Source organism: Cryptomeria japonica, chromosome 5, assembly GCF_030272615.1.
Source record: "Cryptomeria japonica chromosome 5, Sugi_1.0, whole genome shotgun sequence".
Taxonomy (NCBI): Eukaryota; Viridiplantae; Streptophyta; class Pinopsida; order Cupressales; family Cupressaceae; genus Cryptomeria; species Cryptomeria japonica.
In genome coordinates this window covers 418,613,690-418,641,551 of record NC_081409.1, presented here as the reverse complement: position 1 = coordinate 418,641,551, position 27,862 = coordinate 418,613,690, and the positions used below count along the sequence as shown (strand labels likewise).

The 27,862-nt window shown below is 37.5% G+C and overlaps 1 protein-coding gene across 3 annotated transcripts in view; it reads left to right on the top strand.

Moving 5' to 3' along the window:
• The first annotated feature begins 243 nt into the window (after positions 1 to 243).
• The window catches only part of LOC131028172 (ubiquitin-conjugating enzyme E2 36), a 75,727-nt gene continuing 48,108 nt past the window's right edge, over positions 244 to 27,862 (top strand). For 2 of the 3 annotated variants that reach the window (XM_057958407.2, XM_057958405.2), the window contains exons 1-3: positions 244 to 599; positions 793 to 820; positions 1,440 to 1,526. In XM_057958407.2, the coding sequence (XP_057814390.1) occupies positions 564 to 599; positions 793 to 820; positions 1,440 to 1,526 (151 nt within the window). In that variant the 5' untranslated portion in view covers positions 244 to 563. The remainder of the gene's footprint in view (positions 600 to 792; positions 821 to 1,439; positions 1,527 to 27,862) is intronic. The other variant, XM_057958404.2, reaches the window with a different exon arrangement.

Genomic DNA, 27,862 nt, shown 5'->3' with positions numbered 1-27,862 from the left:
ATCATAAGGAATGAGTATCAAATCATGTCCTACACATAAGGGATGCCCTCAATTCTTGATTCTCAATTGAAAAGATTTTAATCAAAAAATTTGTGCTCCCATATCTCATAGCTAGAAAATTCTTTGTGAATGGTATAACATCGTTAAAAAAAAATAAAGAATGGAAAATGAAAGTGAAAAAGTAGGCAGTTTTATCCCTTTGCAAATACCTTAAGCCATCCAAAGCCTCCTCCACAAGAAAAAATAGTTGAAACCGAGCTGTCTTCACACGAGCGCAAAATTTGATACATTTTCGAAAAGAAGAAGAAACTGAAAAAGAGGAATTAAAATAATAAAATAAAAAAGGGCAGAGATGCTCATGGACAGCCAGCCGCGGTAATAGCGTTAGAGGAACGCCAATAGTCCAAAATACCCATTACCACTTTTGAATTGGAAACACACGTCTTTTTGAATGTCCAGAATTATAGTAGTTGTGTATCTGTGAATCATTTTAAACATAGGCAGAAGCAGAATCAAGAGGGAATTATCATCAACATCATCATAGGTCTCTCTGTGCAGCTGCAATGGCCAATGCAAATCTGCCTCGAAGAATTATCAAGGTTAGCAATTTCAATCATTTTCTCTTCAAAAGAAAAGAATTTGCTTCTAGGAATTTCAGGTTTTGTTGATCTTACATTCATTTTGTTAGGATTTCCGCCATTTAGTCTGCCCTTTGACAGTAAAGTTTACTTTGACTCATTTTTTTCTTCCGGATGGTTTTAATAAATGTGGACTTGCATTATACATTTGCAGGAAACTCAGCGATTAATCAGTGAACCGGGTATGCTTTTCCTTAAATTTTATAATAAATCTTTACCTTTACAATATATGTTTTGTGGGTCCTCAATAATTCACGTTTGCTTTGGATTGAATTATTGTAGTCGCTTGTTTTAATATACTTAGTACCGGTAAGAATGGCTAATACTTGCATGGGGAGGTCTCTCATTCGAATTTTATTCTGGTTCAAGTGTGCTTAATTCTAGAGTTTCACTCACAATAAAGGCCACTTCACTTAACCTGCTATTTCATTTATAAAAATCTCACCTCCTTTAAAGTTCAAAGTCTATGTATATTAAGCTAAATTTTCTTGATTGTATGCTAGGCAAATAACCTGGCAACAGTATAACAAAAAACCTATATGGCACTAAATTTTACTGAATGTAAATTGGTTATTGTTTTGGGAAATGAATCAAATTTTGTTATGATAAATTTCACCAAGAGAAGGCTTATTACAAGTGACTAGAATTAAGTCTGAGAACAATGTTTAATCTGAAAACAATACTTATTACAAGTGATTATTATCTTTAAAAGGAAAAAAAGACAATGCACTGTTATGTTGTTTTCCTTTTAACACCCTTATTTTTTATTCTTAAATGATAATAACAATTTCACGATTTCAGCTCCTGGTATCAGTGCATCTCCTTCCGAAGACAATTTGCGGTACTTCAATGTGATGATTCTTGGACCCTCTCAATCTCCTTATGAAGGTAAGTCAATTTTATCTCTTTATTCTACGATTGAGAGAAATTTCCTATTCAAAATATTTAAAATATTATAGATAATGTAATTTGAGGACTTCTAACTGATGCTTAGTTTTAAGTGATTATAACGCCACAGGTTTGATCAGATATACATGCATGCTATTTCTTTTAGATAATTGAGATGGATTTTCTAGTAGATTTTGTCCTACCCTCAAGTGTTTATTGAGGCAACATGTTATAGAATGTTTTGAGCTACAGGGACACCACTTTAGTTGATTAGAATAGCTGAAAATATAACCACATTTTAACTATTTGCTACTTTAACTAAGTTTCCAATTAGAATCTTAAAATTTCTCTTCCACTAAAGCTTCTTGTCTGAAATAGAGTTATTTCCCCGCTGATCAATTTTTTTTCTGAAATTATCTATTTCTATGCTAGGATAGAATCCCAATAAATTTATTAATTAATTTTACTTTTTTATTCCCTTAATGCACATGGGCTTATTACAAGGCCATCCTTCCTCAGTTGTTTGGTCCCCGATCAAGAAAACAGGGAAGGATGTTGAAGTATATCAGGTCCCTTCCATGGAGCCTCTATTATAGGTAGATCCATCCATTGCACAAGATATTCTATTAGAATACTGTTCCTCAATTTATGTTCTTCAGTGGCCAGGATGCATTCTGGAAACAACATCAATTTTCGTTCTGCATCAAGGGGAAGCAATATGGTTGAAGTTCTCAAATTTTGATCAATTGCTACTTTTAAACTAGATTAATGGAAGGTATTCTGTATCTTGGCACTCGTGAGTGATTCCAAGGTATAAGTACCTTGCCCAACATGTTGAAGAATCTTCAATGGTCCATAGCACCTTAAGAGCAATTTGTTTATAAGTTTGTAATCTGAGGAACACATAATCTCCAACTGCAAATGCCCTTTCTGAGCACTCCTGGTTGGCTGGTGTCTTCAATCAGTTTTTGGGTATTTTTGAGAGCTTGCAGAATTTGTCGACTCTGCTGGACCCAAGCTATACAGTTCGAACAGTCCGGAACCATCAGCGTGAGCAGCTTGATAGCCAGCATCACTTCGAGTTAAATATCCATCTTTGGTTCCTATATAGCTAGTTGGAGTTCCGGTTCCAAAGCCATCAGTAGGAGTGGAAAAGAGAAAGGCAAGGGCATTACCTGCATCCCAGCCATTTCCATAATTAGTTCCAGCCTTAGTTTAACCAGCGGCTGATTCAGCAAAAAAGCCAGGAACATCAAAGCAAGTAGCGGGGTCTCTCAATGAAATTCCGTATTACAGGTACCTTAGTATCTTGGATACCTTAATTCATCAATGAGGGTGTACAATACCTGTACAAATCTTGGAACAGGGTCATACCAAATGATGCATGTTGAGTTGTGTTATATCAATCTTGAGCCAACTGTAGTCACTGAAGCCATGCAACCTGTAAATCAGTCACATAATTTCACAGATATCCCTCCAAAGTCTTGCTAATTATTTGCCCATTTGTTTGAGGATGGTAGATGCTACTAAAGGGTAGATTTATACAGTCAACTCGAACTGTCCTCTCCAGAAATTGCTTGTGAAATTTGGATGCCTGTCACTCACAACTTGTCTTAGGTAGCCCATGCAACTTGCAAATATTTTCCATGAAAACCATAGCAAGTTGATGTGCTTTATAATTGCTATCAATGGGTATATGTGAGCATATTCCAGCAACCGGTCAACAACCACAAGTTGCAATTCTTACCATTGACCTTGGGAAGACTTGTAATGACATCCATGCTAAGGGATTCCCAGTTTTAACAAGTTCCAAACTTATTTCATTGGCACTGTGGACAATCTGACACAAAATTTTGTGCAGCATTCTTAAGACCTTTCCATTTGTAGGATTTTCTAATTTTTGCATATGTTTTAAAAACTCCAACATGACCAGCTGATAGAGAAGAGTTCAACCTAAATTTCATCTTATATTTTGACTTTGGAATCAAAACCACTGTTCCTTGGTTATAAATCAATCCATTGCAGAAGGAATCCGATATGACCAGCTGATGGAGAAGAGTGATTTTCAACCTTAATTTCATTTTGAATTTTGACTTTGGACTCAAAACCACTGTTCCTTGGTGATAAAGGAGTGCATTTTGGAAGGAATACTTATTTTCCTTAGTTGTAGCTGCATCTGGGTCCCCCAATAGAGCAGCCAAATCATCATCCTTAGCATATCCTTTCTCAATCTGTGATTGCCACTTTGGGATGGTTGCTGAAATGGACTTGAGTCCAGGAAGTCTAGATAAGGCAACAGCTACCACATTTGGTCTCCCTTGCAATACCGAATTGCAAAGTCGTATGCCTGTAATTTTCTCGACCATTTAGATTGTCATTCATTAAGCTTATGATGTGTTAAGAAGTACTTTAAACTGATATGATCTATCTGAAGGAATAAATTTGCCAGAAACTAGGTTAAACTGTTAAAATTTCTCTCCTTGAATTTACTAGTTAATCATATCAGTTGAGAAACTTCAGAAACAAGGTTAAACTGTTAAAATTTCTCTCCTTGAATTTACTAGTTTAATCATATCAGTTGAGAAACTTTTCTAAACTGTTATGATCTATGCCAGAGTAAATTGTTATGTTCTTTTCCATCTTCTATGAATTTCATGTACATCTCTTTGAAACTTATGCAAATTTCACCTAGTCATTGCAGCAATTGTATGCCTGATATCACATCAGTACTGTAGTCAAAGTTGAAAAAATTGAACTCGGCAAGGCCTGAAATGCGACTCGGCAAAAATTCAATGAAAACTTGGCAAAAACTTAACAAAAAACTCGACAACTTAAAAAATTGCTTAAATTCATTAGAAACACATTTTTTTTTGCAAAATTCAATAAGGAGATGTATCCAATGAGTCAATAAATGAGTACACAAAAGAAACAAGATAAATCTACTTATATTTGATTGATTTAAATGCAAATTGGGTACAAAATGGCATCCTCATGTGGAATGTTGATGGCTGATAGTCTGAAACAAAAGGAAAATAGCAAATTGTTTTTGTAAAACTAAAAGTAAATACTACATCAAAACATTTTACATCTTCCTCTTCCCGTCTCTAGTGAAAACTAGGGGAGAGGTAGAACTAGAGGGTCTAGTCCTAGGAGTCCATTGTGGCTCCACCTCGCCAAAACGAGGTTGAGGGTAGCACCCCTCATGAGGTCTGAGGGTGAGAGAGAGAGGTAGAGAGGTAGGTCTAGAACTTGGGGGAGAAAGGAGAGAGTGAGATAGAGAGCGGTAGACAAAGGGGATAGAGGAAGAGTGATAGGGAGATAGATAGGTCTAGAATTTAGAGCAGAAGTGAGTGAGATAGAGAGAGTGAGAGAATGTTGATAGGATCCTACTAATTATTGAAATTCGACTAAGTCTGAAAATTTATAAGATCTTCTAAAACGTAGAATTTGCCTTATAACTCCTAGAGATCTGAAACCACTCTCAAACATCCTGCCAATATTTTCATGAAATATAACTCAAAATATAAGTTTCTTATACTTAAATATAAGTTTTTCCCCAAAACTCTGCGAGTTTTTGGCATGTACTTGCGATTCTTGCATCTATGGTTAGAGTCACTCAAGGACCTAGGCCTGCAGCCAAAACTTTATTCTACAAGAGAAAAAAGAAAGAGCATGAATTTGCAATAACGGCTGCAAATAAAATTAGGTCAAATGCAATCAATATGCAACACAATGTACATATGAGACCTTGCTTATATAGGCAAGGTTGAGAGATAGGATTAGACAAGATCATGTTAAGTGTCTTAATCCTATGGTTTGAGACAACAAACATTAGATGATCTAAGACACAAGAAGTCAATGAGATGAGATGAGATAAGATAAGATAAGATCTTATGACAACTAAGACTTCTAGAAAGATTCCTAGGACCTAGGTAAATTTAACATGTGAAAAGGACCTACTAGGTGAACCAGTTAGGTAAAACACCTTATTCACACCAACACCCCCCTTAAGTGCAACTCAAGGAGAAGTACAAAAATGCAAATGATGCAAAGATGGGTCTCGACTATGAGGCCATTTATAGATCCCTATGTACAAATGCAATCCCTCACAAATAGAGGAAAGAAGAAAACCTAATGGGACAAACTCCTCCCCAAAAGAGAGATGACCCTTTCCCATGAGATAATTCCATACTAATTTTCTCTTTGAAGCATAATTATATGGATTTAGGAGTTCAATTTGAGATATCCCCATTTGCAAGAACACACAACAAGAAAGGAAGCATAACAACCACCACAAGATTACCCCCTGTTGATGCTTGTTTTGTGACACTTGTCAACATAGAATAAAATACCAAGTATTCTATCCTCTCTTGAACAAGGAAACCTCAAACGCTAAACAATGTGATCAATTAAGGCAACCCCAAGGTTTACAATATGACTTTGCAATGGATAGACTTAGTGAATGATGTGATATTTCTGTTTACACAAAGGGACTTATGCTTTTCATTGGAACTGCAATACTAAACTTGAACTTCAAATAAAAGAAAAAAAGGGATAAGGTTAGAGAATCTAATCTAAAGCTGTGAACAATGAAGATAATAGATAGTGCTTTGATAGATGAATTCCTTATGGAACTACTTTCTACTTAACCAGAGATAGCTCACAACACCATAGAAAGAGTGCAATCTTCTAGTGAAAGATTTTCATATTGCAAATACCCCTCCAAATACCCAATGTTGGCGCAATCCAAATGAACATTTACAATCGAACTATTGCCAAAACAAGGTTCAGACTAACCATACACTGCAATTTGCAATCAACAAACTACAAATGCTATGAACCAAAGGAATTCATCACATATCTCCACATTTCTCCATCAAAAGCAATGAACTTCAACTTAAACTTGAGAAGTAGAAACTATGCAAAATGTTGAAACAACACAAAGATCCACCTTATCTTCAATGAAAATTATGTATTTATTCCAACATGGTCCTGGCAACAATTTTTGATCTCTTCCTACTACTACTTCTACTTGCTTCCTCATGCTATCAACTATTAACCTTTACAAATAAAAAGGCCAAGCCTTTTATAGACTTCTCAATTACAAATGAAGGGCCCAAATTGATTCTAAATCAATGGCTAGGATAATTCAATGAAACCCTAAAGTAAGGTAGTTACAACAAACACTTCCTTACATTTAATATCCTCCAATGAGAAAATTACAAGCTTTGAATGTATTGTCCTTTTAGGGAAAGGACCAATGAGAAAATTGAGTTGATGTTGCCTTCCACATGCCAACTTGTTGATGAGTCAGGTTCAATGAATCTAGACATGCTGACTTGTTGTTATTTGGTTGTTGGAGGATGATTAGGCGCTCGCTCAGCTTCTACACAACTTGCCATCTTTCATCCTTTATCACAAAAAAATCTTTGCATCTCTAGCAATATTTCTTGATACTCAACATCATCAAGCTTTTGACTGATTGTGATGGTTCATATTCCCAAATTGCATCATTTTTATCATTCTTCTCCTTTTGGAGGCTTTAGATCTTGACCTCTTGTTGTAGTTGCATTCCTCATTCGCCATCGGATGAGTTTCTAACTTTGATTAACTCTTCTGAAACTATCTTCCTTGCAATTTCCTTGCCCTTGGGCTTCATTGTGCACTCTTCCGCCTTCTTCTTTTGCTATCTCTTCAGCTTGTCCATCATGTCTTGGTATCTTGCTTTCTAGGTATGAGGAGGATTTCCTGTGGCTGTAATGCTGTAATGTGTATCATCTTGAAGTGTTGCTCTTGTCTCACATTCTTGAGTCCCTCTCCGTCCACTTCCTTGTATGACTTGAAACTTGACTCCACACATTCATTCCTTGCATCACCTGAAAAAGAAAGGGAAACCTTGCATCACCTCTACCTTTGGCATCCTAAGTCAATTTTCTGTTCTTGGATGATTGTTCCTTCCTTGTTGGAGCATTTTCAGTGTTCTTCTCATCACACAATGTTCACAAAAGTCATAATAATTTAGCTTGAAATCTTCGTCATTGGCCTATTACGGAAACGTAATTGGTAAAAAATTAATATTGTATTAACAAATGAGCAAATACTCTCAATATAAAGAATTATACAAAGTACATAAAAGCGAGTTTCTAAAAAGAAACTGCGAATAAGATCTTATTAGAAATATTTACATAATATTACATAATTGAGCATTCAATAAATAATAAAGTATTATTCTAATACCCTCCCTTAATGCTCAATCTATCAACTACACCAATAGACCCCCTGAATTTTACAAACTTATCTGGATTGAGGGGCTTGGTGAGAATATCTGCTGGCCTGCTCTGCTGTAGGAACACACAGCAACTGAATGGATCTGTCTTCAACCAACTGTTGAATGTAATGACAATGAAGCTCTACATGTTTGGTTCGTTCATGGAAGACTGGATTCTTGGCAAGTTTGAGAATTCCCTGATTGTCAGAGAACAAGGGAGTCGAACCTGCTTGAGATATTTGCATATCCGCAAGCATCCGATGAAGCCAAACTGCCTCACAAGCTGCCTTAACTGCTCCCTGATATTCTGCTTTTGTTGAGGAGAGAGCCACTGCCTGCTGCTTCTTACTAGTCCAAGTGACTGCACCAGATCCCAAACTGAACACATATCCAGAGGTTGACTTCCTGTCATCAACCGAACTTGCCCAATCTGAATCTATGAACCCACTGAGTCTAGGATCATAACTCCTAGTGTAGAGAAGTCCATAATTAGAGGTGCCTTTCACATAACGCAACACACGCTTTGTTGCTACCCAATGATCAGCCTTGGGGGTTGTCATGAAGCGTGAAATGTAGCTCACGGCAAAACTGAGATCAGGTCTAGTAGTAGTAAGATAGATGAGACTACCCACTAGTTGCTTGAATTGTGGTTCATCTATAGGAGGAGAATCAGACTTGGCTGACAACTTCAAGCTAGTCTCCATAGATGTGGAAGCAGGTTTGCAATCCTGCATTCGAAACCTGTCAAGCAAGTTCCTGGCATACTTAGACTGAGAAATAAAAATGCTACCATCACTCTGCCAAACCTCAACACCCAAACAATAATGGAGAAGCCCCAAATCTGTCATATCAAAATCCTGGCACAGATCTTGTTTGATTTCTGCAATCAAATGTGCTGAACTACTAGTAATGATTAAGTCATCCACATAGACAACAAGAAAGAGAATATCATCACCAGAGTGTTTGATATATAGATTACTATCAGAAGGGCAACGGTGAAAACCATGAGCAACCAAGTACTGATCAATCTTAATATACCACGCTTGACGTGCCTATTGAAGTCCATAGAGTGCTTTAACGAGTCTACATACTTGATGTTCTTTGCCAACAATCTTGAAACCAGGAGGCTGCGTCATGTAGACTTCTTCCCACAACTCACCGTTGAGGAAGGCGCTCTTAACATCCATCTGATGGACTTTCCATCCAAACTGAGCTGCAATAGCAAGAAGAAGATGAATGGTACTCATCTTGGCAGTAGGAGCAAATGTCTCCTCATAATCAATGCCCTCCCGCTGTGTGAATCCTCGAGCAACTAATTTGGCCTTGTATTTATCTAATGTACCATCTGCATGATACTTGACCTTATAGATCCATTTGCAGCTAATGGGTTTCTTCCCTGGAGGAAGATCAAAGAGAACCCAGGTGTTGTTCTTCAGAAGGCTTTGGTATTCTGCATCTATTGCCTGCTCCCACTTTGGAATCCCTTTTGCTTCGGTGTAAGTTTGAGGCTCATAAATGCTGTGAATGTTGGCCATGAGAGCAAAGTTAACTGTATTTTGCTGCTTGCCCTTATTTCTGGAAGATCTACCCTCAATGAGCTCATCAGGACAAAGATCACTAATGGTCTTAGCCCACCACTTAGGCCGAAGAGTAGATGTGCCAACATCAGATGGAGGAGGAATAACTGGAACTGGAGGAGGAAGATGATCGGCAATAGGTGGAAGATTAGCATCATCTGGAGGAAAGTCAGGTAGTGCATCACCAAATTCAGATTTTGCATCATCCCTCCTATCAGGTGAACCAAATGGAAGACGAATACCGAAATCAAAAGCCTTCAAAGGCGGATCCTCAGAATTCTGCTCAGATGAGAAAAGCTGAAATGGTCCTCGATCTTCATCAAAGACAACATCGCGATTGAAGATGAGACGATCAGTGTCTACATCAATCAGCGGGTAGGCCTTATGGTTGTCACTGTATCCTGTAAACATGAGCTTTTGACTCTTGGAATCCAACTTAGATCGCTTGGCATCTAGAATCCAAACATATGCAAGAGAGCCAAAAACTTTTAAATGACTGATCTTGGGTTTGCGACTAGTCCAGGCTTCCTCAGGAGTCTTCCCTTTAACAACATGAGTGGGAGACCTATTAAGGAGATAGACTGCAGTAAACACTACTTCTGCCCAATACTTCTTAGGAACATTTCTGTGTTCCAGCATAGACCTAGCTATTTCTGTAATGGTGCAGTTACGACGTTCTACAACTCTGTTCTGCTGAGGGGTGTATGGTGTGGTTAACTAATGTTTTATGCCATGTGTATCACAGAAAGTGGAGAAAGCAGTAGAACAAAACTCCCCCCCATTATCAAACCTAAGAGTAATAATAGAACAACCAGACTCTTTTTCTACCAAGGCCCTAAATTTCTGAAATATAGGAAACACATCTGATTTCTGTCTAAGAAAGTACACCCACATCTTACGACTGTAATCATCAACAAAAAGTAAGAAATACCTGCACCCAGTAACAGAAGTAGTATTCATTGGATCACATACATCAACATGGACCAACTGTAGTACCTTAGAGGCTCGCCATGAGTCACCATCCTTGTACGGTGTCCTGTGCTGCTTCCTAGCCTGACAAGCTTCACAAACTCATTGATTCTGAGTTTGAATTTCAGGTAGGCCATGTGCTAAATCTTCCCGAACAAGCTAAGCAAGATAATGAATGTTCAGGTGGCCATATCGCTGATGCCATAGACGGGAGATAGAGGAGGATTTTGCTGCGAAGGCATGCTCAAGAGAATCATTTGTATCCACAAGTCTATAAAGACCATGATCCTCAATACCAACAACAATTGTAGTGCGTGTCGCATGATCAACAATAGAACACTTATGTGCACTGAAGATGACATCAAGCTGAGGAGAATGCCACATAATCTGACTCACAGAGAGAAGGTTCAGTTCCATGCCAGGAACGTAGTACACATTGAGGAATATGAGATTCCTCCCACCAGATTGTATCTGAACGTCGCCCCTTGCCGACAACTGTGTACTCCTCACCTCCTCCAAAAATAACTGAATCAGTATAGGGAGTGAATTCTGTAAACCAATCACGCCTGTGAGTGAAATGCTGAGAAGCACTAGAATCAATATACCAAGCAAAAGATTTCACATGGTCTGCAGGTCTTTTAGCCATGAAGGCATAAAAGGTAGATTCTTTCTGCTCTGTGTGCTCAGCGACATTGGCTTTAGGCTGAGACCCCCCTTGCTTCCGTTGTTCGGAAGCTATCCGATTTCGACAATCCTTTATTAGATGGCCATATTTGTGACAATAATTGCATCGAACCTTCTTCTTTTTCGAGCCTTCCTGTGATTCACTAGAGCCCTTCTGCTGAGAGAACTAAGAGAATTGAGATTTGCCTTTATCCTTGTGAAAGGATTTGGCTGCAAAGGCTTGCTCAGAGGAGGATGAAGTGGCATCACTACCAAACTGTTGTTTCTAGCAATCCTACTGCAAAAGTTTGGAGCATAACTTTGGAAATTTCAGATCAACATTCGTAGACGTAATGTTGAGAGTCTCTATGAAGTGCTCGTAGGATTTTGGTAGACTTTTGAGGGTTATGACTACCATATCCTCTTCCTCCATTTTCCAACCAATAGCGTCGATCTGATCTCAAGTGTCCTTAATCTTCGTGAGATGCTCCTGTAAGGACATGCATTCATCCATCATGATGGAGAACAATTGGTTCTTCAAGAAGAATGCTCGGCTTGTGTCGGATATCTCATGCAACTCCTTCACATGCTTCTAAATTTTTGAGGCTGACTGGCCAGAAGGAATCTGAGGTAGCTGGTCATCTATGACAGAGAGCTTGAGAAGCATGACAATTTCCCTATTGCGGTCATCAAATTTATCTTAATCGGCTCCGGCTGCAGAAGGACGAGATTCTTTTCCTAAGACAAGATCATCTAGGCGGCGATATTCGAAGATTGTCAGCATGCGCTGCTTCCAGGTGTTATAATTTTTGCCGTTAAATCGCTGACTGCTTTCCAACATCAAGCTAGTCAATGATGCCATCTTGCACGTTTCCCAATGCACGAAAAACGAAAATCAAAGAAGAGGCGATAGCACAGAATACAAAGCACAAATCCTAATGCAAAAAACAGAGGCAGATATAGGTACAAACTTCAAAAAACAGATGAAGTACAATTGACACGGATTTCAAGAAAATTTTCTGGCTGACCCAAAAAATCTGAAGACAACCCAGAAATCCTTGCAAAAAACCCAGAAAGAATCTGAAATCAGAATTGAAATCCGTTGGCACGAAATTTGAGGCACGAAAAAACGATGCACCTACAAAATTATGAAAACAACCCAGTTGAGCTCTCAAAAAACCCAGAAAGAATCTGCAATCAGAAAAAAATTTCAACTTGATCTGAAGGGTAAAAAACCTTAGCCAAAAAATGCAGAAACCTTAGGCGCCAGAGGACAAATGATTTCGTCGTGGGAGAGGGCAGAAAATAGCCAAAAAATTGTGCAGAAGCCAAAAACCCTAGTAGCTGCCGCCAAAACGATCTGCCAAAAAACAAAATCGCGGATATAGACTGCAGAAGACAAAACGCGATTTTAAATCGCGTCGCGTGCAGAGACAAAGCAAGCCGTCGAAAATGCTAGAAAATAACACAAAAATTTCCGCGTCGAAGGGCAAAATCACGTCACTGTTCATGAACAGAAAGAATGACGCGAACACACAGGCACAAACACGTCGCGATGCGGATAATGATGCAAAATGCAGTTCGTGCGAAGACAGAAACTGATGTCGGAGAATGATCGGGATTTACAACACGAATGCGTCAAAGAAGGATGCGAAAAAACCCTCGACCAATCCACACGAACCAGTAGCAATTTCGAATAAACAAAGAAATTTTTCAAAAAACTGTTAAAAAATTCGTGACGATTTTTTAATTGAAAAATTATTTCGAAAATAACTAGTGCTCTGATACCATATTATGGAAACATAATTGGTAAAAAATTAATGTTGTATTAACAAATGAGCAAATACGCTCAATATAAAGAATTACACAAAGTACATAAAAGCAAGTTTCTAAAAAGAAACTGCGAATAAGATCAGAAAGATCTTATTAGAAATATTTACATAATACTACATAATTGAGCATTAAATAAATAATAAAGTATTATTCTAATATGGCCATGTAGGCTCTCCATCATTTTATAATTAGATCTTCATTAAAACCTCTTGGTTCCCATCTTGTATTCCATTGCCTAGGAGGAGAGGATGATTCTTGAACACCAGAAAAACCTTCACTTCTTGTTATGTAAGATGACCATGTAAGATCTCAACCCTATGTGAAGACTGATGAGAGGAAGGAGAGGATCTATGGCTCCTGTACTGTAGGAGCAACTGCATGGTTTGATCATTTTTCTCAGATCTTGACTTATATTATATATATTTATATTTATATATACAGTTTGAATTATTTAATTATTGTCAGAACATATGTACATTCAATTGCATACTTTCAAATTCTTGCAGTTGGAGTAAAACTGCTATCTAAACTATTCATTACATGTTAATGAGTTTCAAATTATTAAGATAGCTTGAGAGACCAAGGTGTTACTGACATCATCAGTGATGATCTTAAACCCCTTTATGATAATATTACTCATGTGACTTGATATTGACATCACCATTGCACAAAACTTGAATATTGTGAGATTCAAGTATAAATAGTAAGATCATTTTCTCTCTCCTCGCTAACCTAGCATTTACTTGATTGTATTGCAAGACTGAATTGATTTGTGCCACATTAACCCATACACCTCATTAGATATCATTTAATAATCTCTTTAATGCATCATCACAAGTATATTTTCTCTTTAATCAGGTAGAAACCTAAGCAGAAAAAGGGGATTATAATGCCGATCTGTACCAGTAAACTCAGCAAAATTAAAGGTGATGTCAGTGAGCTGAAATACAGTTGACGAAGTTTGCTGCTTAAGTTGATTGAAAGCTCCTTGAGAATGCATCTATATTGGATATGCCTAAAAAACCAAAAGTGTGATGGATTTTTACCCCACCCAGCCAGAATTTTTAAAGCACAGCTTTGATAGAGCTGCAAAAGGTAACCCAGGCCAAACCGGTTGTGGTGGAGCTTGTTAGAGTTTGCACATTGAGGTGCTTGGACAACAGCAGATCCATACCTGTGTGTGGCAAATAGATCAGCATGGAGAAGACACAGTTAAATAGGAGAATAATGCTCAACTATGTATGGAGTTTCTTTGAGATTTTAGCACCCAGTTAACCATTTGAGACTTGAGTGATTTGTGGATGCAGCTTAGTCTCAACTATTTCGATTAGGAGTTGTTAGTTATTAGACTAGGCTGATTAATTAGTTAGACTAGTTGCTTCTTTAAACTGAGTGTTACTCTAGGGAATGTTGGGCTTAACTTGGAGCTTTACTTGACACCTCATCTAGTTCCTCATAGTTTTTTTTAATTAAAATATTATATATGTCCTCCACATCCTAGCAACAAACACAAGCAAACACATAATATAACAGACCATACAATCCCATCCAAACAAAACAACTTGTAAGCACTACATTTTTCCTTTCTTACTTTGTGATCTAAGCACCATATGTCCAGCCAGCTGAATCTGAACATATTTCTTTTTACATTTCACCTCTTTGCATCCAAAGGATACCTCATCTGCTTCATTATCTATGAGGATTCTGACAATGGTTGATTAAACGCAGCTAATAATGATTCTTGAAAATGAGTATCCACCTGCAATTCTTCTTCATTGCATGACATAGGAGTCTAGCTAGATGCTGCAAATCTACCCGTATACTGTTTAGTGGGTAAGGGTCGAAGCACAGATTGCTGCTTGATAAAAGTAAAGATTTCTCAGACATACCTTTAAAATCTGCTAGATTAACAAATGCTTTCTGCTTATCTTTCTGAAATGATAATTCATTAGATTTTTCTTGTTGATCAATCTCAGAATATGTAGGGGCTGGTGGCAGCTGCAGTTTTACCTTCTGTTGTTGACTTTCCTACATGACAACACCCTGCTGCTCCTCATGTACTTTATTGCTATAGACAGCTTCCTTTGACTCAGACGAAGACACAAGAGCTGCCCTTTTGATTGATAAATGAGAGAATTGTGCCTCTTGCCGCCAAGTATCCTGCTTAGCATTTTGGGGGTTCTCCTTTGTATATTCTATCGCTATATGCTCAAACTGGAAGCACCTTTGACATCTAAATGAAATATAATACAAAACTTGTTTCCAAATTCTGCCACCTTCTTTCAACCAAATTTCCTTTGGCAATCCTTTTGAAACATCTGGTTCCACTTGAATCCTTGCTGAAGTAATGTGGATTAAACCGTATGTTTTCAGATCAATCACCAAAAATCTCCATTACAAATTACCTATCCCTTGGAAGCAAGCATACACCCAAAACTAAAGTGGCAAATAGGGAAGCTGAATCCGTAATGGCATTATCGAGAATTTCTGTCATAGGGTTAAACTCTGAAAACTTTGATTTAATCAGGAGCACAAACTTATCCCAAAACCAAGGCCCATTTTCTAATATATATGATCTATCCTCTATACATTGACACAATAAAACCAAAATACTTTGGGTATATGGATAAATTTCTTTTGTTCCTTTTAGCTTTTCTGACCCATTTTTGGTAATCTACACTAGAAGATCAGCTAATCTAAGCCACAAAGCATTAGATCTACATACTAACCCCCGATTTGCATATTTCTCTTTCTTATATAATACTTCCTGGTCCAAGGAAAGAATCTGATGCTCAATAGAGGACTGATGTCATCTGCTGGAATAAGACACTGGAGTATCTTTTTCGTTCTTTCCTTACACTATTCACCTCCTTGGACACTGATTTTCGTTTGGATCAAAATGAAAGATACCTTGCTTTGCTTGATTTTGTAAACACCTCTCTTGTGCCCCCATTATTACACAGTAGGTGTGACTAGGGCCATAGGCACTCCCATCCCCAATAGTTGAGGTCCTGTACTGACACCTTCACCTTGTATTGCTTCCTTGTAACCTCATTCTTTGCCACACCTATTGTCCCAACACCATTGAGACCAAGCACATTAGGGTTTTCTGTTGTTTGGGTGGGAGAAATGGTTTGAAATTCCATTTTACCAACCACCTACCTATATATTTAGTTTCTCTTATATTAATAGTACACTTTTTTGTTTAAAGGGAAGATGCATACATACTCTCTTTTCTAAATTTTCATTCTAGTGCAATTTATTTCTTTTTCAGTTCTAATACAAAATAGATGATGTATGGAGAGTTCAGATATGTGAGTATTTGCTGTTCATATTTTCATTAGTGTGTGTTTGTTGATTAGCATACTCAAATCTATTGTTTTAATTGGAGTTTTTTTATTTTAAGCTCTTTGTTTTAGGGTCTAAATCTACATTACCAGGAGTTTTCAGGACAGAGATGGCAGGGGACGGGGGGACATGTTTCTGGGACGATGATTCTTTTGCCAATTTTGGGGATGGCTAGGGGATGGCACAGGGGACGGCTATATAACATATATGGATAATTCAAAATATATAGGGAAATTTTAAATGTTCATATGAATACATGGATGAAGTATGCATATACATTATATTCATATGATAACATTGATAAAGCATACATAACATACATTATAGAACCTTAACATACCACATTTGTGTTCAGAATTCATTGTCATTATGCATGCGATATTAAAAAAATAACATACAAAATACCCAAAGGCTAAATTGCAGCCATATAGTTTCATTTTCAATTACGATATGAAAATACAAAAAAACAAAGTACACTGCTGCCCCTAATCTGCATCTCCCAACACTGCATCAAAATTAGAGTCCTCTGAGTCACTGCCATTGTCATGGTACACGCCCACCTCATCCAATGGAATCCCAACCAATCCCCTTGGTGTCTTCTCCTCATCAACTTGGGCTACATCTTCCGGATCAACATCCCACTGTAAAGCTGGGGTTTGTCGATACCCTGGAGTCCAACGATCTTGAAGGCGAAAAGCACCATGCATAGCCACTAGCTTCTCCACTCATCCAGAGGTAAGTCTATTCCTCTTGATGGAGTGGATTAATGTTGGAATCGTTTGCCGTTGCACCAAAAAATTGAACTATAAACGCCCGATGCAAATGCCAGATTTAACCTGATCCACGGGAGGCGGTTAAGCCATGTCACGAGTCCCCAAGGAGGTGATGACCACCAAGTCAACAATCTCCCCCTCAACACTGGCTGAGCCTTCAGCACCTACTGAAGGGAGACTCAGACCCATGACTCGAGACTCTGATACCAATTGTCGGAATCGTTTGCCGTTGCACCAAAAGCTTGAACTATCAACGCCCAATACAAACACCAGATTTAACCCAACCCATGGGAGGCGATTAAGCCATGTCACAAGTCCCCAAGGAGGTGCTAACCACCAAGTCAACAATAAAGCCATATGTGGACCAATTCCGCTCTGCAGTAGAGGAACTAGCAACCTATGCAAGGAGGCGAGTGGCAAGCAACTTCAAATGTGGTGTATTCTTCCTATGCCATGGACCACAAAGATTTGTAAAGTCAAGGAATTGTGTGCAAAGTATTGAAGCCTGGTCCAACATCTTATCAATGGCTCATGTGAACCCATTTAAAACCTCTTGGTCATCACATGGAGGCAACCTTCCATCACTTGGTGCCCATTTGGATTTTAGAGCATAGGCTGCCACATGAAGGAGGGTGTTCATTGTGTACCACCTACACGTCACAATGTTGCCCATGTAACCCCAAAGTAGGATCTATAGCCAAAATTGTTTGCTTTATCTTCCCAAGCATACTATCAAATGTCTCATATTTCTCTCCAAGGCTAGGAGAGTCTGTATCAGTGTATCTAATGACATCTACAATAAGTGTGATGAAAGAGGAAACATATCTGCAAAATGCAAACAAAAAGTTCAAAATAATTAATTGACAAGTTAATTGACATTTTAGAAACATCAAAAGTTGGAACATTGGACAATAAAATTAAAATATTAAAATCAGAAATTTAATATGAAAATCAGCAATCTAAAATTTAATTTTTAATAAAATGAGCAATTTAATAATAAAATCAGCAATGTCTTACTTTACAGTGGACCACCAATTGTATACAAGGATCTTTTGTTTGACGGATTTTACATCAGTAGAGTTTGAATTAGGCCATCTAGTCCACTCAAAATTTACCATCATCAACTATAGAGGTTCATGCACCTCAAGCATCCTCTCCAACAAGATGAAATAAGTGGCATACCTATATTCATTGAAAGCAATATAAGGCTCAATGTAATTGGAAGACAATCGTTTGAAGTTTCAAAATTTTAATTTTCCAATGTTTTACATATATTGAAACAAAAATGAAGTGGCATACCTTGTCTCAATAGGTTTGAGGAACTCCTTTGAAAATGACCTGAAGAGAGCAAGTGAGGTGTGGTGGTTGCAAATGAACATTTGAATGTTTCTAGCTTCTACCACCACTTGCTTCACCTATTCTATCTTCCCTATGTCTTTCAATGTATGAACACAACATGGGGTCCAAAAGATGTGATTGTAAGCACCCTCCACCATCAAACCAGCTGATTTGCACACACTTGTTGAATTGGTGATCACCTGTACAACATTAGCAGCCCCAACCTCCTCTATGGCATCTCCCAAAATGGTAAATTGGAAATCTGCATCTTTATGCTTCCCTGAACAATCCACAACTTGAGAAAATAAGAACCAACAGGGGATGTGACAATGATATTGATGAGCGACCAATGTCTGATATCAGTCCACCCATCCATCACAATAGAGCAACCTGACCTCATCCAAGTTTGCCTCATATCCTCCATTAGCAAGTCAAGCTTGGAATACTCTTTGTCTAGGAGTGTAGTTCGTAGCTTATGATCTCCAAGGGGTATGAATGAGGGACCAATAGTGGCTACATCTCTAAACATTTGTTTGAAGTAAGGGGAACAAGCCACATGAAATGGGATGGCATTAGCAAAAAATAATTTGACAATGGAAGACTTAGGAGCTTCTTGTGCTTGCACATTAAACATAGCTTCAATTGACCCTCCCTTGTCACCACCACTCACCTTCCTCTTTCCTCTTGTGCCAATATGACTACTACCATTAGTGGATGACATAGGCAAAGATGATTGTGCACTTGCAAAAGAAGGTGCCGACTTTGCCACACCTTGTTTCCCCATTTCTGCCTCTTTGTGCAATCTATGACACTCTATCCTCTCTTCTTCTCTTAGTTATGGACAAGCTTTAACTCCATGGCATGTAACACCCAAGAAATGAGACCTTACCCTTGTGTAGCTACCTCTAAAATTTGTCAAGCAAACATGACAATTCCACACCATACTCCCCCGTGAAATTTTTTTATTTTGATCCTTAGCTATAACATATTGAAGAAGAGGTTTTTTTCTTGTTGAAAGGCCCTTTGCATGTTTTTCCATGATTGTTGAAGGGCACTTAAATAAGTTTGGTTGTTGTCCACTACTACCCTCAACACTTGCATTTCCACCTCCCACTTCCACGTCACTCTCATTACTACTATCACCCTCATTGCTGCTCATTCTTTTTGAGATTGAATGCAACATTAAATTGAAAAAATGCAAAAAATGCAAAAATAAAGACATTCATGCTTCAAGCTTTGAGAAAAATTGGGAAAAAAAAAGAAAGGATGAAACTTACCTCTTTCAAGATTCAAACGCTCTTGTTGCTCCACTTTTTTCCTCTCACAAAAATGATTGAATGAGTCAAAATGTTTTGCCTATTGCCATTTAGGGCGAGTTGGGAGGTAGGGACCCACACAAGGTTAATTTAAAAAAAAAAAAAAATTGGCCCCCTTACGTCGGGGATGTCCGATTGTCCCCAGGACGTCCAAAAGACGTCCCGTCGTCCTCAGGACAGCCAAACATCCTTGGCATCAAGGGGTGTCGTCCCCAAGATTCTAGGACATTTCTTGGAAAATTTGCAAAAAGGGGGACGTGGCGGGAACATCCCTAATATGGAGATAGGGTTTTTTGGCTTGATGTGATGTCCCTCAAATTTCTAATATAAAACAAGATTTCGTTAGATATTGTGTAGCTAGCTTAGGAGACTCCTTGTATTATCTTTATAGAACTAAGAATATCAATAGCCAATACAACATAAGACAGCAGAAACTATGCCACACTTGATTAGTCACGGCAGTGGCTCACCATGGATGAGGGAGATCAGTATATAAGTATTTAGATACTGTATTCATGGGATATCAAGGAAACTGAAGAAAGTGTTCATATTCAAGGGAGCTGTTGAAACAAACATTATATGTCAAAATAACATACAAGATAGCTACTATATTGACACTGGAGTTATTGTTAAATAGCAAATAAAGATTGGAGGATTTCAGCTTTACATTCCTGTAGCGATACAATTTGTACTACAGCTAATCACGGTAATTCATGTTGAGGAAGACCAAGTATCTAGTCAACCAAACCAATATCAATAACCGCTGCCAATGGGATGAAAGTAAGCAGCAAACTAAATAATCAATTGATTAGTTATTCAATGTATGGTTAGAACAACGATTGTAATTAGACTAATTAGTAATACACAAACAGCATATCGAATTAAGAAATACTTATATCAATATCTTCTTAAAAGCATTCGATTAGGTCAAATATGATATCGTAACAAATAGCTGAGGATGATCCGCATAAACAAAGGGGGTTTAGTTATACTTATATGTGACAATGAACACTACTTATTCTTATTGAAAATGATCATTAGCTTATTACGATCCATTTCCGTACAAGAAGTAGCTAATAAGTTAATCATACAATTAACATCGTAAGCCATAAACTTATAAAGGGTGCGATTACCATGATACACCCCAAAGGGATGCATTACTATACTTTCTCAAGGCTACCAATGGTTCATAACTTTTAATTAGTTTCCAAGAGGAGCGAATACTAGGGAGGAGAAGATATGACTTATTTGAAAGGTTGTGACCATTTGGAAGGAGATATTCACCAAGGCATATACCTATAGAAAGATTATAACAGATTAGAAAAAAGGAGGGGAGGATCGGGCAATGATTAGATAGATGGGAAATAATTATATAGTCTGTGCTCATAAGAGGAGGACAGGCAATAACATTTTGTTCTGGGGGTATGCATAGGGGATGTGCTTGATACGTATGCCTAATATATAAAACCCGATACAATGTCTATATGTAGAATTTAATAGTAATATTATTATAGACTGCAATACGTATGGGTTACATTTCAATTTATATACATATTGGCAGACCAGATCTGACGCACGTCAGATCTGTCTGTCTTTACCAACCATTAAATATATTATTAATAATTAATATTTTAAAGCAGTAGTAGTATTAATAATCTATAGAATAAGCAATTAGCAAATACATAAATAATTGGTATAATTAATTCATTTATTTATATATATATATATATACTCAAACCTGAATAAGAATTAAGGGTTGGTTATAAATATGGATATTGATACAATAATAGATATTAATATAATAATTATAATTAATACAGTATCTTTAGAAACTACTCTACAGTAAAACCATAGAGTGTAATACTATCTGAACTTGAATATATATATTTATATATAGAAACAGTAATTTGAATGAACAAATAAATGTGAGATTATAAATTTGATTGAATTATCAATTCAATATCAGGAAGAAGATTATGTTATCACTGATTGAATTCTGGTTAAGATGGTTTTGTCTCCTAGTCAATGTAGCTTAAGTCATAAGTATGTTGAGATGGATTAATTCTGGTTAAAATAGGCTTAAATCTAGTAGGGGACATTACACTTGAGCATGCATTCCCAGGTTTTATAGGTCTAAATTTTTTAGAGTGCAAAATGTGCTTAACATGGTTTGAAAACTAACGAAGATTTTAGGGATTCTAATCGGCAGTTGTTCTTGACCCCTTGGCTATTATTATAAGTATTTAAAGTTTAAACAATCAAGTTGAAGTTGTAGCCTTGCCTCAGGGACTTAAAACACTAGATTGTGGAGGGTAACTCTCAAATTTGATTTCATTTCCTTTCACAACATTATGATAATTATTAATTAGTAACCGTTTGGTAGATTTAGTAGTGTACAGAGGTGTGGGTCTCTCATTGAAGGAAGGATCCCTTGGTAAATTTTTGGTTGGTATCCTGTCCAAGCGACTTCCAAGGTATCTTTATTAAGGGTTCCTTGTCTTTCTTATGCTAAGATGATTAGAGTCTTAGGGTTAGCTCTTCTCCTCATAAAAGGGGCTATCACTATCTTTTGACTTAAAAGAAAAATTGAAGAAAGGATTCAGTTCATGCTTAGTAATTACTTGATCATTATTTAGTTTTCATTTATCGTGCAATCTGACTATCATTAGAAATAGGGTGTTGTCCAGCTTGCACAAGAAAAGAATTAATTTTATTATGTAAATTAAATTTACATTTGTAGTGCATCTTTAGGAGGTGTGTTTAGCCACATTAAAATTTTATTTGGGTCCATTTGTGAAGTCGTATGTAACATTGGTTGGATATTTTCTGTAGGTTGCACATGGAAAAATATTTAATATTGGGAAAACTTAGCACCAAAAAGTAAATGTTGGGGTCAATGGTTTTGTGTGCTCATGATTTTGAAGCACATGGTTTTACCTTGGTTGTTTGGTGTGAGCTTGATTCTATAAAAGAAAACACATGTTTAGTGGTTGAGGTTGGCTGGTTGGTTAGTTGACTTGTTTGGCTTGGCTATCTTTGTATTGAGCTCTCTTTTGAAGAGTGCACAAGTGAAGCCTAGCATGGGATGTGTGGATACATACTTGAACACATAGAGGATGTAGTGGAAGAGCTTGATGTTTGAGAAGTATTCATGGAACTCTGTAAGTGTATTGTAATGAAAACATTGTTGAATAAGAGATTGAGTGTGGATGCTTTTGGAGGTTGGGTTTTCCCCTCTTTGGCTTTTGGATATGGTTATTGTGTAAGCTTCTATGGATGCTTTTCTCTCATGTGGCTATGTAGGAAATGGTTTGATCAACTTGTATTATTTTCCTAACAAGTGGTATCAAAGTTGTAGTTATGGGGTGTGAGAGATCCTTGTTTTAGTATAACCCTTGTATGAGCAGATTTGATACAAAGTTGAAGCCATGATAATGCTAAAGAGATTTTAGACATTTCAAGGTATGAGATATGTTGTGCAAGTTGACATTTGCAGATTTGGGGTGTGCAGATTTGTGATTAAATTTTGTAGACTTGGGATTTGAAAATGAGTTGCAAAAAGGGCTTTTCCTGGGTGTTCACCATGAGGGTTTTGTGGGGAAAGTTTCATAGATGACCCCCTGGGACAAAATGGACCTCGCCATTGGATTTAGGAGGTCCAAGAAATGAAGATTGACATAAAGTCCAACCTATTTTAGCCACTATGACAAAAAGCAAATTTTTTTATGCCCTCTCTTCAATCCTATGAGCATATGATTGCAAGTCAATTATAAAAAAATAATTTTATTTTTCTATTGGAAATAAAAAAAGGGGTGGTATGGGGTTTGCAGGCTTCGTGTTCCCTTCCGTTGATATTACACAACCATCAATATTGGTAGGGTTGGTGCAGGGCTATTAGCCATGGTTTGCTGTGTTAGGCCAATTAGCCGTTAAGCCCCCAATCCTTGGCCACAAAATTGAAACTAGTTTCAATTACACCATCGCATTTGTGCCCTTGCATCACTAATAAGCTGCTAACCTACTACCATCGCTCGTAGGCCCACTAGAGTGTCGTTCATTGACATCAGTTGTATGGTCAACCATATGACTAACCTTTGACCCCCATATAGCCTAATAGAGAATTTTTTTCTCGAGGGGCATAACTTTCACCTATGTGCCGATTTTTCACCTTCCAGTAGTCATCAAAAAACTCTGTTTGAGCACTACATAGTGGTATAGGTTTAGTTGCTAGATTTTCTTGTTTTTGTTAGATTTTGGTGTCATGAAGCTAGACATTGCTTTGGAACACAAAATTGGTCATAATTTTTGCATACAAGTACAACGATGGTGATGATTATGGTGTCATGGATGTGTATTTGAGCTTTGATGCGACATGATCATGAATGCAGTAGATAGGTGGTGGTGTGGTTCAGTTTTAGGAGGTTGCTCTTATCTCTGAGATGTTGGTTTGGTTCCTTGATTGTGGTACTCGATTGTGGATTTGTTTGGCAAATCAGATTTGGAGGTGATTTGGTGTTTGAATCTTGAGATCTATAGGTTATCTTATTGATTATCTCAATTTGCAAGTTATTGATGTGATGGTGAGTTTGCATGTTAATTGAGGGTCTACAAGCTATGTAGGTTTGTGTGTTGGCCATCCATTTGATTGCAGTGGGGTGATTCAAATGTGGATTGTCTATATCCACAAGTCTTTTTAGTGTTGTTGCAAATTTAGTTAGTTGGCCTTGTTTGTGGTCATTTGTGCATTGGTATGTTGTATTGAGATGAGAGGATGGATGAATAAAGTGCTTGGATAGTTAATTATGGGGACTTGCAACATGTTTCTTATCACAATGTCATGGATAGCTTGGTTAAATGTTTCAGCGAGAGCTTTTGATAGTGATGTGTAGATGGTGGTTGTATCTTTTTGGCTTAGAGATCTTTGTTCTACTTTATTCTCTAGAGTTGGTGGTTTTGCAGTTAAGTGTGTGTGGACTATGGGTGATCTGTCTAGTGGGATCTTGTGTGGACTATGGGTGATTTGTCTAGTGGGAGCTTTGGTAGTAACGTGGATTCATCACTTGGTGATTGGATGATCTTTTGTAATGGTTGTTGGTGTCATGGAGGAGCTCTTGAATCCTATTGTTGTAGTGAGAGTTCTTTGACATTTTTAATTTTATGATATGAGATGGTTATCTTCATGGGATTGGAGATCTTCACACTTAGCCATAGAGGATTCTTGGAGTCTGGTTGAGGTGTCGATTTATGACTTGTCAATTTTGATAGATCCTTGGTTTAGAGGATGATATGGTGTTGTGCCATGGTGGACTCTTGATTGTGCATTAGAGTATTAGCATGATACCGTTAGATTGTGATGTGTTTCTTGATTTTGCAAATGTGTAGTTGGGGCTTTTACAGTGGTCAGCTAAGTTCTCTTGGTATTCAGTACATTGGTCATGTGCTTGGGAGCTTCACGAGAGTGTGATGTTGCATTTGAAACTTAGCATGGGTTGATTAGTTGTAGGTGCTCATAGATACTTGGAGACTTGGGTGAGGCATTTGTTGAGATGCTTACTCTTGGGAGGTTTAAGTAGGAAGTTCAAGGAGCCTTCACTTGGATATAGATGTGTGTTCATGATGGACCTATAGAAGAGGTTGTTCTTGGAGAGAGTCATTGTGGCCTAATGTATCTTGAAGGAGCAATCTCATTCCCCACTTTTGGTCTATTTGGTGGATGATCATCTGAGAGGTATTGCCCATCCTGTTTTTAGATGCATTATGTTTTATGCTTTGTCTTTTCATGGATATGGATCTAGAGCTATGATTATTTAACTTTGGAGGGTTCATTTAAGGAGTGTTTTGGCATGTTTATTCCCTTGTGCATATGAGTTTATTTATGATGTCGTTCATTGATGAGGAGTTTAGGAGATTTTATTGGGCTTATTCCTGGTTAGTGAATGGATTTGAGTTTGATTTTCCTTGGTTAGAAAGGCTTACATCCATGTTGGGTTTTATGAAAGACGTATGTTTTGTTTGATCTTGGAGATTGAACAATTGGGTGTTGTTGAGACTTTTTAGGTGGTTGTGAATCTCTTACTTGACATAGCTTATTACTTTGAGGTGTTTGTAGAAGGAAATGTTATGTGATATGATTTATAGGTTTTCTCTCTTTATTTTGTGGCTACTTCCTGGAGGTTCATGTTCACATGGTTTGTTGTGGTGGACTCAGGAGAGTTATAGTGACATGTTATGAGAGAGTGTGCAATGGTTTTTGTTGCATCTATGGATCATCGTGATTGTTCTTTAATACCGCATGGGTTGGTTATTAGCCACACCTTAGTATGAGTATTGATTGGTAGATTCAGTAAGCCATGATCTATTTTCATATTTGACATCACCCATGTAGTTGGAGTTTTTGGATGTGTATGTTCTTTATGGATAGATTTTATACATGGAGCTTGTTATTGCGGTTTATGGATTGGATATGTTGTTGGCATGAGTTCTACTAAGGTTTTTGGATACCTTTGTTGTATAAATGATTGGATGGATTAGCATTTGCTGTGGTGGCTACTTTTAGTCATGTGGGTTTTTTTGTCATTTGACTTGGAGCCTTTTTTATCACTTGGATTTGATGCTTGTGTTCTTTCAACTCGTAATAGGTGGCATTTCAGAGGATGAGAGGAGTTCTTGTGTGATATGGCGGACATCTTGGATTTTGTTGTAGGTAACTTGATGGAGCATGAGAGCATCTTGGAGATTCACATGGCTTCGTGGATGGCTATGATGATGTATTTCATCAATTGACCCTTATGCAATGTATACAAGAAGTGGGAGAATGTTAGGAATAAGGTGTTGTACGCCTTGCATTAGAAAAGAATTAATTTAACCATGTGAAATAAATATTTATTTGTGGTGCATCCTTAGGAGGTGTATTTGGCCACAAATATTTATTTGGGTTCATTATAAAGTTTTATGTAACATTAGTTAGATATTTTATGTGTAAGTTGCATATGGATAAATATTTAAAATTGGGAAACTTAGTACCAAAAAGTAATTTTTGGGGTCAATGGTTTTGTGTATTCATGGTTTTGAGGCACATGGCTTTACCTTACCACTTGGTTGTTTTGTGTGAGCTTGATTCTATAAAAGCAAGCATATTCTTAGTGGTTGAGGTTGGTTGGTTGGCTAGTTGGCTTGTTTGGCTTGGTCGTCATAGCATGGCATGGGATGTGTGAATACATGCTTGGACACATGGAGGACGCATTTGAGGAGTTTGATGTTTCAAAAGTATCCATGTAACTCTACAAGTGTATTGTAATATTTTCGTTGCTGAATAATACATTGTGTGGATGCTTTTGGATGTTGGGTTTTTGCCTCTTGAGGGCTTTCCCAGGCTATATCTTATGTTATCTTGCAATATGTCTTTGATCTTTGCACATGATTATTTTGTAAGTTTGTATGCATGCTTTTCTCTCATGGGGTTATGTAGGAAATGGTTTGATCAACCTGTATTATTTTTCTAATAATTATGTCAATTATCTATGTCACTCTCCCTCCTTGACAATGACAACTATTTTTACCTTTACTTCATCTTGCTCGTCACCTTGTTGAGGCAAAGAGGCCCTCATTATCTTCCCATTCTGTATAATTTTCTGGTCATGATGCACAACTAGCAATGACTCAAATGAACAACCAATTAATGTATGCACAATACACACCGAAGCAAGACAAATAGTTTGAAACATAGAGAAATGGAATTTTTAGTTCACTTGTAGAAAAATTGTAGATTGCAAACATATATTACCCATTCATAGGGAGATCATATAATGCAAAAACCCTTGGCACAATGAATTGAAATCCTTTTCAATGCTTTGAAATGAAAAAAGGTATGCCAACTCTAGCACTAGGCTCCCCATGACCTTCATTGGTCTTTCTAATCTTTGTCCTCTGGTCTCTCTCTCTCTATGCATTTCCCCCTTGGCTTTATAAGGAAACAATCATATACTCGGTAGTCCTCCAAGAGAAAGAACCTACTACTATAACCAAGACAAGAATGAGCTACAATGCATAGGGAATTTTGCTCAATCATCAGTCATCTTCATAATATATTTCATTGTTGTTGGCAGCTTACCATTTTTTGCCACATCAATAAAATCAAGTATGTGCATGTGAGCGCCCTCTCTGCAAAGCTCAATTACTACATGTGTGCTCTCAAGTAAACTTTGCCAACAAATAAGTGTACACATGGATAGAAAAGCATAGCGCATAAGTA